The sequence below is a fragment of the Barbatula barbatula genome (assembly GCF_947034865.1).
Source record: "Barbatula barbatula genome assembly, chromosome: 21".
NCBI lineage: Eukaryota > Metazoa > Chordata > Actinopteri > Cypriniformes > Nemacheilidae > Barbatula > Barbatula barbatula.
In genome coordinates, this window is record NC_136784.1 from 11,181,720 (window position 1) to 11,197,624 (window position 15,905).

General features: G+C 39.8%; 1 protein-coding gene across 2 annotated transcripts in view; it reads left to right on the forward strand.

Moving 5' to 3' along the window:
* Positions 1-15,905, forward strand: part of macf1a (microtubule actin crosslinking factor 1a) — a 140,516-nt gene that overhangs the window by 9,737 nt on the left and 114,874 nt on the right. Inside the window, exon 1 of one of the 2 annotated variants that reach the window (XM_079484510.1) lies at positions 516-1,270. The exons of the other annotated variant lie outside the window; for it this stretch is intronic. Coding sequence (XP_079340636.1) covers positions 1,177-1,270 — 94 coding nt within the window. The 5' untranslated portion in view covers positions 516-1,176. Of the gene's footprint in view, positions 1-515; positions 1,271-15,905 lie in introns of those variants that run through there. 2 annotated transcript variants of the gene reach the window in all.

The following is a 15,905-nucleotide window of genomic DNA, read 5'->3' on the forward strand; positions in this document are numbered from 1 at the left end:
AGTTCTATTCAGTTAAGACAGGTCACGCATTCATTTTAGTGCCATAAAGTAGGCCTATATTTGTTTAGTAACAGTGACTAAACTCTAGGAAATGTCATGATTTATTTGTTGTTTAGCTTATTTGAAAACGTCATCCAAAAATCTGGTTTGTTCAGGACCTCGGCCCCCTGGTTGAGAAGCACTGATATAAACGGTCAAATAACAATATAAAGAAAGAGAAAAGGAACAACTAGCTGATAAAAAGAAATCCCATAACAATCAAATCATGGACTTTGCAGCCCTTAGGTGGCGGTTTACCAAACGATCATTGAGCACTAAAGGACACAATTACAGGACACAAGTGAGAAACCTACGCGTCCTGCACCTCCCCCTTCTGACCACTAGGGGGAGACAAACCCCCAGAATCCTCACCCAGTACAATCAGCCGTTGTCGCCATAGATTTCCAGCGCTGGAAGTGCCTGGCGTGGCTGTAAGGAAGGGAGGGATGGAGGAGGAGGAGGAGGAGAGCGCAACCACTGCGGGAAGAATAGAGAAACCTGAAGCCCATTCGCTCCGGGTAGAAGAGAGGGAGGAGTGAAGGAGTCGCACACACGCCGTCTGATCATTAAAGAAAGCGGCCATTACATTGCCCTGCATGGATAAGGAGAAACGCATCCGATAATGATTACGTAGGAGGAACCGGCGAGTCAAGACCGCACCGAAAAAGGAATATAAGCACCGCTGTCCGGATACCGTTCCAGTGAGGCTTCGTATCTGCTTTCGGAGAGACCGCACGGACCGCCCACCGCACACATACACATATAAACCCAATCACCGCGCTACAATGGACTTTAAATACGACATCCGCTGGGATTCTTGTCCAAACCAATGAAAGATGAGCTCGTGTTGTCATACGTTTGGATTTAACGCGTTGTAACATTTAAATGTCACATATGATTGATCACATTTACACTTAGATACGTGTTTTATTGATGTAATCGGTCACAAGTAGCTTTTGAGATCTAATACACAGCGTTTACGATCATAACTATAATACGTCGCCCGAGAGGAAGCGTGGATAAACCGGTATCCACTGTGGGGTTTTAACACGCGCGGGATTTGACAGCTGGTGTCGGCGGTCTGGATTACTCTGTCAGCGGGCCGCTCCGACACGGCCAGCGGGAGTGAGAAGCACTATGGCCGGCTACATCCCGGGCTTACTGCCGGCGAATCACTCTCAGGAGAAGGAGTTCGCACAGGCGTATGAGGATGTGCTGGAGAGATATAAAGGTGAGATGGTCGATTACGCGCTCGCTGTTTTATTTACAATTTGGGGTCTGAACGCGAGTGTTGTTGCGGGGGGCTATTTGTGGCCACCGGGCATCTTTGGGTGCGTTTGTGTCCAAAATTGTTGTGCAGTGTTATGCAGTACTTTTAATGACACGTTTTTATGTTTTGTAGTCGAATCCAACAATAATAGATACAAAGCGGTGATCAGCTTGTCCTGTCCAGTGGGAGTACGCGACCACCTACACTTCTTAGTTCTCGTAGTTCTAACTATTAAAAGACACAGGGGTATAAGAAGGAAATGAGACAGGGTTGCATATATTTGTTATCCTGAGGCTGTTCAAAGGGCAACGTGTCTGGTACTGCTGTCTGAGATGTGTAATGGTTTGCGTTCAGATGGACAGCTGTGAACCCTGGGGGCTTTGGAAAGGCTGGTGTACTGTTGTGATGACAGTGGCTCTCTGAAATATGCATACTTCAAATGAAATTGACCGTGATGGGAAAATAACAGAGAGAGCAAGTGATGCCAGTTGACTCTTGGAGCATCTGTGATGCAGCCCTGATGAAATGGGGCCTTTTTAATTATTGATTATTGTAATGAAATGCGAGTCTGTAGGGGACATGGCGTGGCACCGAAAGGCTCATTTCACGAACAGCAGTGACAATAAATGGGCAATTCTCACGAAATCTTTTTTAATCATGTTTGAAATTATTTGAACGGTCTGTCATGTTTAAACTCTTTGACTTTGACACATTTTTGAACACTTAAAAAAAGACCGGGACAATCCCAATACATTAACAGCCTTCCCTTTTAAAGTTTTGTCAAGTCAGCTTTATTTGTATAGCGCTGTTTACAATTTTCATTGTTACAAAGCAGCTGTACAAGGAAACATTGACTATAAGCAAAACATATAAGGTTATGCAAGTCAAAACACAGGCTGAATATCCGACAGACTATAAATTCCTATATGCAGTGTTAATGAAATAAAACTATAACATTCTAGCAGGCCCCCGGCCAGGCGAACAGCGCAAAAGAGTATGCAAACGGTGGCGAGGAACCCAAAACTCCATTGGAGGAAAAAAAAACCTCAGGAGAAAACCTTTTGTACAGAAAATGACATCTTAGAAACGTTATTAATAATATCAAATCTTATAAGGCACATGGCATTAGAAATCGGATGTGCTAAAGCATGATAGTCCTTCCACGCTTCTTCACGCCCATTCAAATGAATGTTTACACATATTTCCTTTCACTGACATGTTGCCAATAAAACACTTTTAAAACAACGCTTATATGAGTAGGAGTCCACTCTCTCTCATGTCAGGTCTCGGATAGGTTTTTGTCTGTTCTTTCTATGTAACGCTGTCTTTAGTGCATGGGGTCAACCAGGGATGAACTGCTGTCTGTTGGAGAAATGAATGAGTTTGAATGTCAAAGCATACAGTTTTGTCAAAGTTTATTGTCAACACCAGGTTCACATCCCCTCTGCTTTCAGTGAAACATAAGGAGTCATGCTTGGGGATAAAAATGTGTAAATTCTTGAATGTTTTTGGTAGCCTTCAGCTGTGCCACTTCCGGTTCCATGAAGAATAGGAGATGTATGAGTAATGTGGGTTTGGTGGCTTGTTGAAGAAGGTGTCATTTAGCTGAAATCTGAGTTAGACACATGATACAGGGATTTAATAATTCAGAAGACGCTGTATGGTAGTGCATGTTTATGAGAGGCTGGCGACTCCAGGCCATGTTTGTATGTTTTCCAGCATCCTGGTTGTTTTTCCATATGCATTGAGTTCACTGAAGCTCAGAGACAATAGCAGGATGTCTAAGTTCAGCTGGTGCTCAAAGAGTGAATGTCACAGAATCATGAGTCAGAACAGGGAGTCAGACATTTCTAACTATTAAAAGACACAGGGATATAAGAAGCGAATGAGACATGGTCACATATATTTGTAATCCTGAGGCCGTTCAAAGAGTAACATAAAACAGGGACAGGTGGTGGAAGACCAGAACATTTTCTCTTCTGATACTGTAAAGTCCATGTCGATGCTGACTGACGTTTTTCTTCAATCCAATCTTCCTCCACCCCCCTTTTGTTTGCATCGCTCTATTAGCCTTTGGCCTACCGTAATCGTCCTGTTCTGCCTGATCCCAGTGACCCTCCAATATAGACAAACACTGGGTTTCCGTTTCCGAAGCGTGTTTCTGCCTGTCTCGTCGGTTTCTGTGTTTGTGCTGTAAACACCCAAAAGTTGTGTCTACAGATTGCAAGCTGACTGTGCCATCGGAAATGCAATATTTGATTCCTTAAGTTCTCAAACCTTCTGCAGTGTTTTTCTATTGAGTCTTGGTTTAAAGGGGGGATTTGAGCTGGATGCAGAACACAGAGGCAAATATACGCTAGAGACACAGGCCGTTACCACTGTATTTTTCCACGTGCCCTAGTTTCCCCTGAATTCTTGTCATTTCCCCTGTCCATGAGTACATGCAGCCTTGGCCTTCGTTCTTTCTCTCTCTTCCTCCCCTGCTGCAGCGCTGCAGGATTTCCCTCCTTGCACTTCCTGTTTGGCCACATTTTGCAGCAGCACCTGACCGTTTCTGTGGGAGAAAAGCCGTCTGAGGGCAGATCCTGTTTGGTTCAGGAAGTTAGCCGACATGGCGTAGGCTGTTTGTCATTGGTCATATGACTTCCTGGTGCACATCTATTGTGGAATTTTAATATTCAAAGTTGCATTTATTGTGTTTGTCTATGAAATGCAGTTGTACTTAATATGCTGGTTATGTTTGGGAAACATGCAGTATTGTAAATAATGCATGACGTGTTATATTTGTGTATATAAAGTAACTGCATTGCAGGTTTAATTCAGCAGTTTTGCGTAAAAGTGTCTTAACGTTTGGACAATCAAACAATTTGTGAAGACAGAGTTTGCAGATTTGTGTTCATGTCACTTTTTGTATTTGTTATTTTGAAATGCATTTATATGGCTGCCATGGATTGTTCTTTTCAGCGATTGTCGAAACTCTGGAGAGCTCTTGCGTCTTTAAATGCAGTAACGCTCATTCTAGGCTCATAAACGTTCTGCTAAGCTGTGTTTGACTGGATTCAATTTGACTTGATATCTCTAGCCCTTCTAACTGTGTTTCCTCAGGTTTAATGAATGCTAGACTCCCTGTGGTGTGTGAGTTGGCCGCGTTGAGTGCTGCTGGTGGGCACTGGATGGTAATCTTGAAGAAAATCATGCATGGTGGGGCTAAATGTTCAGATTTCTGACTGCAGCCGCTGTGCTTTAGTATCCGGCTCTATGAGACTCACACTGTGCTCTGCGTTACCTCGGGTTTTGGCCCAAAAAAGATAAACGGGGCAAATAAAACGAGCAAAACTGAGCTATGCTCTGCTGTGAAACTGCAAGGCTTCTGTGAAAGATGTGCGTATCATGATCATGAATTAATCATGAAGATATTGAGAAAAGCACGAGGTCAGGGTGGCCTGGAGAAATATTGATTTATGATCACAGAAAAGCCCTGGCTGTCATTGCTTGTCACAAAAACAAAGCCCAAGTAGAATATATAGCAAACAGATTGCAACTCACAATGTGTGTGTTTTTTAAATTACACATGCAGCGTGAAGTCATTCAACATTGTCTACTGTGTTTAACTTTTCCTTTCGTGAGGATTTGTCTTTAATCCCTCTCACTCTGTATGCTTCCTTTATTTGAATTGTCTGCTCACAGATTGTCCATAGTCTAAAAATGTATACAGTTTTAATTTATATTATTTAATATATTATATTATAATGTACTGTTTCCCATGACACCGCATGCAGTTGATATTATCTTCATAGAGATTTCTCATCTAGTGTTGTTTGGACATGATGTATTGAAATGTGTCTGTTATATTTAACAACAGGAAATAACATTTTTGGGTGAAATTTCCTTTAAATGTGACAATTTGAGATCACGCGACATTTCTTTATCCGCTTCAGGTGGCGGGAAGCACCTGTCTGAGTATGTGTTTGAGGGACATCCACTTCTGCTTTTGAAGGTTGGGTCTGTGTTTGTAGGAAAGAACTCCATGGAACCGTCATCCTAACGTTTCCAAACAAATGTTCAGAAATGCTAGAAGTATGTTTTGTCCTCTATTTAACACATTGTAGAGCCAATTACACATGTTCTCCTGAGCGTCAGACGTACAGGGAGCTGGTTTGAGATCACTACCTTCTCACTTATTTTGTAACAACAGAACAGTCACACAGAATCTTAAGAAAAGGTTACTCAGTTCTTTGTTATGATGTCATTGCCGTTATCAGCATATGCTCATTCCAGTCTCAATCATGAATCATCATATATGGAATCGTATAGCTGTGCCAAAATCTTTTGTTCGTACCAATACACCACAGTTCTTCTACTATGAATGGGAAAAAGTGTGGCGCCATATATAACCGCTGAGCAGGTCCCGCCTTAATGTAGAAAGAGTAAATTTTAAAGACTTTTAAAGATTTGATGTTTGATTTATTGGTTGAAATGGTAGAAATATAGTATAATGCCAATAATTGTGACCGTAGCAAGCAATTTTCTAGTTGCACAAGATGGCGCTGGTGAGCTTTTGGGAGGCTAGAGTCGGCAAAGGAATTTCCGGTCATATAAAGCCTGTGGCATACTTCTTTTTTTACGTGTCCGCGAGCGTACGCATATAGCCAAATGCACAGCCTTACAAAGTTACTGCTTCTGACTCATACGCGTACATACAGGTTTAGACGCATGCGCATTACCTGTCCTGTCTACTCGAGGTAACAAAATTGCGGCGGTGCGCGTACAGTAGGTCTTTCCTTGCATGTATGTTAAAAGGGAACTATACTTCAGGCATAACACTGTATGGGAAAAGGAGGATTTTTGGCCAACAAATATGGGTATTTTTTTAGATAAAAAGAAAGTAATATATAAGCAATATAGATCCTCTTTACATTGCTGAGCTCTTCTTTAAGCCAAAACAAATCAATAGTGTTATACGCCTGGAAATTAGTCTGTGGACTCTATAGCTTTGCCTGTGAAAGTTTGGGAATGCTGTGATTAAAAATGGTGATTCATACGTAAAAGCCTATCCACCGTCACCCAGTGACAAGCGGTTGTGTGTAATATGTATAAATATGTCATAAATGATGTCATAATTCTTGCATGAAAGGGCTGATGACAGTTGGAAATCATGGTACATGCATTGTTCAGGCCCCTCTCGTGTCTTGTAATATATGTTTGAACAATCTATGTGCTGTGCAAAGCCATACTTATTTGTGGGGTTGTTCTACTTAGCATGTAGAGGCATAGGCCTGGATTTGATCGTGTAGTTTTTCTCAAATCTCTGTGGTGCGTATGTGAGAACTTTTAGACGAATGACTGTCAGCTGAGATGTGTGGTGTGAACGTTGCCCGGCGATTGCGCTGGCATCTGATCCTACAGCCACACCAGTGAATGCTGGGATTGTCTCACATCAGGCCAGGGTGTTGTTCTGAGGGCGCTTTTTACCCCTATTACATTACACATAGTTTCCATACAGGTGAGTATTTTAAGCTCAGAAAAATAACCTACTTGAGTCTAAATTGAATTGTGAAAAGGAAATGCCAAAAGCCCTTCACTGAGGTTGGCAAATTTCCTCATAGCATTTGCATGAAATTGGACTGATAGGCTCTTCATATGAAAAGCCATTGTATGTAATTAAGTATCCGTCTCACGTAATGCTTTAAATGAACCGCTGATGGTCCGGAGAGTAATATAAGGTAATTTGCGTAAAAAAGCGACGAGATTTGCCTTTCAAATCAGTCCTATGCATAATCCCTTTTCCTGGTTGTGTGCCCTTCTGACAGTCTTGATATTTCTTGCCCACAATCTTAGTCTTAGGGCACTTTCTCACCTTTAGTTCGGTTCATTTGGTCCGGACCAATGGCAAAAAAATTGACATTGTTACATTTTTCAGCTTTATTGGTTTCTTTTCACACCACACTGATTGCTTTGGTCCGAACCAGTTGAAACTAACCAAAATGCAGTCATGTCACATCACTCGTTGGCAAGAGAACGTATATCCTAAACTGCTTTTTTAAACTCGCCATCAACATCACGTGTCAGATGTGGTAACGTTAGCCTGGTCAACTGACAAATGTTGTCACCAACCAAAATTATAGTTTTATTAAAACATTCCTACAAAGTTGTCTCTAGTTATTTCGGTGGCTGTACAATGCTTTGTTAGGCTTCTCCGTGTTTGTGGGACGCTGGCCTGGATTATGTCAGAACGTTGCATGTGATGTCACTGATTTCTTGTTTGTCTTCAGATTTGGCAGGTCTGGAAACCCAGAGACTGTTTTGTGTCCTCTCACCCTCCACACTTTTACCGCGGGTGGATTTAGTTGCAATAATTAGTGATAATCTGTTTTTGCCTAAAGCTGCGTTAACAAGCTTACTCCTAATTGGCACGGCTAAAATTATCAGAGACGAATACGCCTTTGAATATAAGTCACCATCAATGAGACTGCTTGTTTTTTTATTAAGTTTTTAGTGTTGAACTTTTAACTGTTTTAGACATTCAGGCGTTGGACGTTCCAAATTGTTGCTCTGTTTCAGTGAATGTTGTTCTGTTCTTAGAACAGAATTCTTAGTATAAATCGAAACCGATACCCCATTATTCAGATTGATATCTGCCGGTACTAATATATGGTTATATAAACTCGCATTAACTAGATTATAAAGACCTGTTATTATAGTTTATTCATATAGGCTAATGACTCTAACTCTTAACTCTTTCCCGTCAGACTTTTAAGTTGCCAGCCTGCGCCAGCATTCTTTATAATTTTTACTAAAATTTGATGGCTCCCAGTAGATTTATGTATATATATGGACAAACAATATACCAAATTATGTTTTCTTGTATCTTACTTGGTTCTTTTTTATCACCTCTTAAATGTGGGTAGGTTTCTTGATCTTGATTAAACAGCTGAGATCATTATAAAACTCATATACGAAATATATAAAACCCAGAAAATTATGTGTGCAGAGGAGAAAGAGTTAATATTGAACATCAAACTACTGATGTTTTGCTAATGTTGCATTTGCATTTTCCTGTCCTCTTTTGATTGACAGGATATGTCGTTCCGACCATTGTCAGTTTTTTTTTACTTTTACTGGCCGATACCGATTATAGGCCTTTATATAGGCGAATCTCTATTAAAAATGCTGGCTTTGCAATTGTCTCTGTCAAAGTAATGGCAATAGTGGAATGGTGTGGACTCTTGATGAAATTAACAGAATAATACATTGAAATGTCCATGTCTGCTCAGCATCCAGCTGTTCAGAAACTTCGGTCATATATTTAGCAAAATGGTTTTCATGAATATCCTAGATCATTGCAAACCTATGCTATGCAGAATGTATAAGACTACTCAAATATTCTTCGTAAAAATGTATTATATTAAAGAAAATGTTTTAATTTTATTGAATTCACACAATGGAAAATAAATATCAGCAAAGTTTAAAAGTGAAAATGTACGCTCAGCAAAATTTGCTTCTCTGAACAGTATAGTCAGTTACTGTATATAATGCCTGTAGCTAATGTTCTTTGGCTCAAGCTGAACACATTATTGTCTGATGTGGTTATGTCTCTTGACAGACCTTATAGAAAGATTGATGATTCTTGTTCAGGTACGGTCTTGAATGTTTGGCTTGAGTTCTGTCGATGCGTTTTGCATGTCGGGATCTGTTAGAAAAGAAGAGGTGGTTTAGTCCTTCAGATGAAGGATGACCCGGTCCATCTGTCTGGGGTTAGGTGGGTGCTTATGATAATCGATCACCCGTTGAGGTGACTGTTGGTAGACTGAATGTGACTTTCTGTGAATGCAGAAATGGATCACTGCAAAGTGTTCTACGTTTTAGTGGACCAGAATGAACTGTTGTGTAGTCATGTAATCCTCCCTTCATCTTTGTATGCTCTCCTTGTACATGGAGTAGTGAAGAAACGGCAGGAAGAAGAAAGTAGGAATTTGAAAAATTTGAAATGGAAGAACTTTTGAAGGTTGAAAGAAGAAAAATGTAATGACGTTTCCGACTCGTTTCTCCTCGAATGTGTGAGTGTGCATATGGCACATCGAGAGATGCGTCTCTTCTGTGTGAGTGGGCTGTTAATGTTATGTGATGTGTTGAGGAGAGATGTGAATATAGGTGTCTGTCTAAAAACAGCTCTGCACACTGTATATTTGCCCTGCAGCAGGGTTTGCAATCGAGGAGTGGTCAGGCTGACACAGCAGAAGGCTGTTGGAAACAGAAGTGGGGCCAGAGCTGCATTCCTGAAATAACAGCGAGACTTCTGGGAGATGACGGGATGGAGGAAGTCGCCACATGTTCCTGTTCTTAAAGGGACAGTTCACCCCTTTCAAAACGTATGACTTTCTTTCTCCTGCAGAAAACAAAGGAAGATCTTTTGAAGAACGTGGGTAACCAAACAACATTGAACCCCATTGACTTCCATTGGATACACAATACATTGACACTTTTCTCACAATATCATCTTTTGTGTTCCACAGAAGAAAGAGTCATATAAAGGTTTTGAATGACATGAATGATGATAGAATTTTTATATTTGGGTGAACTAATAGTTTAAAGATGCAGTTGCTATATTACAGCGACATGAAATGGGAGAATTTGTGGTTGAGTTTAGGTACACCATTGCACAATTTGTTTAGTTTAAAAACTATTCATAAGATTGGTAGTATTATCTTTTAGTTATCTTGTCTTAGTTTATAAACTCTGTGAGCTGTCTACCTACATATACAGGACTGCATCTTCAATAAACAAATTCAGTAAAGAATTGGCTCATAAGGACATTCATGAATTGGACATTCTTGTAGACAGACTATGGTCTTTTTCATTTCTTTCTGCTTTGGTGATTGGTTGCTGTCTCCACATCTGAATATACTTTCTGATGATGTTAATGTGATAACTTTCAACAAATAAACAAGCAGTTGTCCTCAACGTTGGGTTTATTATGAAAACAGACCTTTGTATTAGCACCTCAGGTCCTCCTAACATAATCGCTCTCTCCTGATGAAGCTGTTTTATAGATCCCATCCAATTCAGCATCTGCACCATCAGTCTGTCCCACATCTAGCCCTCGACCTTTCCCTGCCGAAGAGCTCTATTCTGTTCCACTGCCCCTGCTAATAAACATCAAATAGCACTCTCAAACAGACCTCAGATTTAGCTGCCTGCGTGAAGTCAATGGGCCGTAATGATGCTGATATTTTATGACGTGATGCTTTATAAAAAGCTGAAGGTCTTTTTGGTTTGGTAACTGAACTCATGGTCCCATTTTTGGATTATGTGAGTTGCAGGTCAAAAAGTGAAGCGGTAGAATGTGACCGAGTATAACAACAGTCTTTGCTGCACATCTCTGGTCCATTTATATCTGCAGTCTATTTTTATTAAGAAATATTCACTAACTTTATGTAGCCACAGGATTCTCCTAAATTAAGATATTTGTACCTGTTGCAAAATTTGTAAATAGGCATCAAAAAAGGTTGAGAATTCATTTATTTATTTACACATTTTATGTGAAATATCATGTGCATATTTTGTCAGCCTGGTATCATCTTGACATCTAGGATGTGTGTGTTTGGTTGATGCGCCCGAGTTAGTATTTTCTTGTCTTGTCGTGTTCAGTGAGTCTTTAAGGATGGTAGACTAACTGCATACCTGAAACAGACGCCTGAAATATCCGTGTTTACCGCACCTGGAAGTGCTGCCGTACGAAAGCATGCGATGAGTTACTTTTAAGGATACGATGATTAGTCAACTAGTCATTCAGACAACCAGTAAATATTTTAAACCACGTAGTTTGAAACACACTTGCATAAAAATAAACCGTACAGTTTTTGCTTTGAGTGGATTGACTCACCCTACATCCGCCACATCTCATTTGAGACGCTCTTCTGCAGACATTTATTTTAACACCATGTGTTATTTAATTATACATTCACACAAAGAGGAATTTGGTTACTTAAGGATATTTAATGCAGTGAATAGACCGTCTTCTATCCACGTTAACCAGGTAACCTGTTTAACCATTGCATTTACGTAGATCAATTAGGTTTAATGTTATATTTATTTGTGCTTGCGTGTCAGTTAAAAAGATGGATTGCACAATCTGGATAGGAATATCTGAGATCCTACTTTGACCTTTGATCCCTCACACATTGATCTTCGAGTCCTGCGTGCATTGGTTCCCAGAGGGCCCGTAGGGAACTGTGCAAAAAGTGGGTCTGGGACAATTGCAGTGGTACAATCTAATAACCGTCCTCTGATGTATAGTTAAACCGTCCCTGTCTGTATCAGTCTGCCCCGTTGACCATGTCTTACAAATGGAGCATTCTCAGATTTACACTTGTTTCTTGTTACTTAACACATTGATCAAGTTATCTCCATGTTTCTTTTCACTGTGAGATGTTTTCTCATGGGTTCCGTATTCACAAACTTTGCCACCGGTTGTTGTGTTTTTATCTGGATTGTATCCCGTTCTTTATTTGCAGTTTAGATTATTTCCCAATTGTGGTGCGGCTGCCTGCACATGCCTTTATTAAACTCATCTGTTACTTGCCGTTGCCAAAAACTAATTTGACCCTTTGTCAGTCGTGAGCCCATTTACACCAATTTTTTTTTTCAATTTTTACACCAAACATCTAGTTGCCTCCTATGCTATTTTTTTAATCACTTTTTATATTTTCGCCAACTGTGGGACTTTAGATGACGAAGTCCAGGTACATTTATTGAAAATATAAACACTATCAATTTAGATTCTATATGTTCCTTGAGAAGTGGTTTTCAAGGATTAGCCAAACCTCTTCATTACTGTTAGACAAGCAGACTAATAGTGGTTTTGGTTTAGGAGCTGAGGCCGATTAGTGATGTTTTATTGCCAGATTGTGTTAGCTGTTGGACACTACTGGATGTATTTAGTTTTAGTCTCTTGTGGGTAATCAAATATCAAACCATGTTCTGTGTGACTGGTGTTTGCATTGCTCTGATTCTGATCTAGGGTGCAGACTCTGCAGATCACCTTAAACTGGCATTAAATCAATACTGAGAGAGAAAGTTCTAGAGAAAGGAACAAGGGCAGTGAAGAGAAAAGAAAGATGGGAGAAGAAATGAAAGAGTGGCAGTGTTTGTCAAAAGGCGGATGAATAAAACCTTTCTCTGGATGGAGAGGTCTTTTTTCTCTCTCTCTCTCTCTCTCCCTCTCTCTCTCTCTCTCTCTCTCCCTCTCTCTCTCCCTTTTATCCAAAGCGACTTACATTGCATTATACTTTACATGTTTCTAAGTATCTAAGTAGTGTCATCCATAAGGGGTTTATTTTGGAGTCACCGGCTGATTGTATCCTGTCTATTAAGCATTTGTTTTAAATATAAAGAGATATTAATTTGAGATAATTAAAAGACCACATCGAGTGGTCACTGACAGCGTTGCTGTTGACAACGTTATTATTTAGAAATATTTGACCGCTAGATGCCTCTGTTGACCAAATAGGATCAAATATCCCTGAGAGCTGTTTAAGAAATTTGTTTAAGTATCTAAACCCAAATATGAGGAATAGCAATTGTGGCATAGCAAGCATGTCCCACCGGACGGTGCTAATATCATTTAAGCTGTTAGATTGTGCTGAGACGTATTTAAACGATGATAGGAAAGTGCAAGCTCCTTCCCAAATGCCATTGATCCTATTATTCTGTTTGCAGTCCACCTGCCTGCTTTAAATGTTTGTTTAAACCATGTTTTCACTGTTTTATGAGTGCTATAGACACACACTCACTTAACTCTATGAGGCAGGTGGTTATTGACGACCTGTGACATGCACATCTTCATAACAATGTTTATGCTGGAGTCTTTTAGCGTGTAATTACCATAACCCTTTGTGTACATACAGAATGTGAATGGATTCCATGAGTAAAGAGGAGTGAAAGTGTATGACAGGTGCAATTAAAAGAAGACCTGAGGCTTAAGAGTGTGTGTGTGAGTGTGTGAGAGAGAGAGATTCAATACACTTCAGCTGTCACCCTTGTCTCTTATAGACAGCTGTTTCATAAAAAGCATATCGACATTTTAAGGGTGCCATCGAACAGACATTCACAGGGCTGTTTCGTATAAGCTTTCCTCAATATGGGGTGTGGACCTTCCAAGCATGGTGTGGTCTTGCATCAGAATGACAGCTGCTCAAGAGGGGCGAAAAAGAGATGGATGGAGAGATGAGAAATTCAGAGGTGGTGGGCAATTACAAATCTGTTAAGATAGCTACACACACTTTGAATGGAGCGGTGAACGGAGATGAGGTCATCCAATCTGAGATTGATCTTTGATGTTGCATTGGGGGGTTCATGTTTTTAACTGTCCCACTGTAACCTTTGTTCTTAAACACCATGCAGTTAAGTGTATTGGGGCTGTATCTATCGATTATTTTAGTAATCGAGTATTCCACTAATTCCAGTGTTTGTCGCAGTCTCACGTTTGTCAGAAATGAAAACCGCCGTATATTTTTCTGTAATTTATTCTGCAGCTTCTTCTGTGTATACATAACATGTTCAGAGTTTAGCGGGCTGTGCGTCAATAATAATGGTCGGTGGGGAATCGCAGTGCTCCGTTTGTACTGTAGTTAAAGCGATTAAACGTAGATGATTTTTTGTATCCGACTTACTCGAGGAATCGAGGAAAAGTTATGGGGTCATTGAGCTTGACATGAAAATCGATTTTAAGTACATTCTTAATGCATGTTCCTGATCCTGTTTTGCACAATTAATTGCTTTTGTTATTTTAATGAAAATTAAGAGGTATTAAAATTCAGTGCTCTAGACTGCAATCCAAGAGGGTCGCAAATGCGATAATATTTTGATAACGTGCCAGGGTAAAGTTTCACATTGGTGCGATTGCGTGATGTTCAGGTTGTTTTGATATGTGGCAGGCAAATGTACCCTGTCAACTATCATATTCAGAGTTTAAAGTAAATAAATTTTAAGTGTAGGTAGATTAAAAACCGTATTATAAATTGACAGACTGGGGCGTAAAGTGGGATGGGGCGTATATTTTTATTATTGTAATTTGAACATAAAACTGAACTTTTAAGTTAATAAGAATTGAGGAATAAGTAGTTCATTAGGGGAAGAGTTGTTTGTTTTTATCTGATCAAATTTGTGGTGTTAAGAGTGCCACCTGCAGTCCGGAACAGAAAATGTACTGTTTGACAACTCGACACATATACAGCAATTTACAGCTGCTTTTAACTAATAAATCACACACTGATCATGCTGAAACAGACGGAAGTTGTGTACTAGGGAAACAAATTAGAAGTAATAATAATAAAATCGATTAAATTTGTGAACTTATGCTTGTTGGAAACGATGTTTAGTCACTGTAAATCTTTAAATCAAGGAAAAACGAACATATACAAATTAACAGAACGATTCATCAAGGTCATTATGATTACTATAAAAAAGGGTGCGACCCAATTGTAAGTTGGGGCGACCAACTGAGAAAGTGAGTCGCACCGGTGTGACCACAGGGAAAAATGAGCCTAGAGACCTGAAATTTGTTGATATTTCAGGGTTATTATGAACTAAAATGGTTAATTTCTGTTAATGAATTCTAATGAAGGCTAAATATTATTTAAAAAATGTAAACTATGTAACAGAACAGACGTGTTTACATGTGTATCAATAAACGCAGAAAACCGTGTTTACATTGAACTGTGAGATTTGTCGAGAACAGACTTTTGTGCAGTATTTTGCTGTTACTTCCGTTTTCTACTTTTACTATTATGCTGTCAGACATTCACACATAAACAAAACTGAAAGAAAAGTTGGGGTAATGGGCCAAAAACAGCCTGTGCCAAGTGTTTTTGCTGAAGCCGTTTATGACCTTTCCCTGATAAAAGGGAATTTTATGCACTGACATGACCTTACACGTTATCAGCTTAGTGAGCATAATCGGAGTAAACTGCTGAAATGATAAAAAATAATTAATTATCTTCATATTTCCTCAATTTACATTGTTAATAATCTATAGTTCTTAAGTAGTGAATGTGTGGGACAGGTGTCACCTGTCTATACTCTAAGCAGACAGCTGTGCCATTGAACTCCAGATACGACTGTGAACTATGTTGAGATCGCTGGTATAAATGTACAGAGGCTTCCATGCATTCCTTTAGACTGCTCATATACCAGTGTCTCGCCTGGACTCCGCCACATTAATGTCATTCATATAACTCTACATTACCCTGACCTTATTTTCTCTTATAGTTTGTCGGTAGTTCTACCTATTTCTATCTAATGTTCTCAATTTACAGATACTTCATATATTGTCTTCGTTGTTGTTTCTCTTAAAAGCATACTGCAATATCTCTCAAGTTGGTGGCTGGTGTTTCCCCTCATTCCCAAGTGCCATGGCACATCTGCTGATTTGTGGGGACTTGTCCGGGCCTGTTGTCGAGTATTTAGTCTGCTCTGACCCATCAGTTCTTTGTTCTCCCCCCTGCTGACTGCAGACGTGGGTCAGTGTCTCCAGTGTGTCTCGGGCATGTGTTGCGAGTACCAGGCTAGAATAAGTTATTTAACAGGAAATCACATA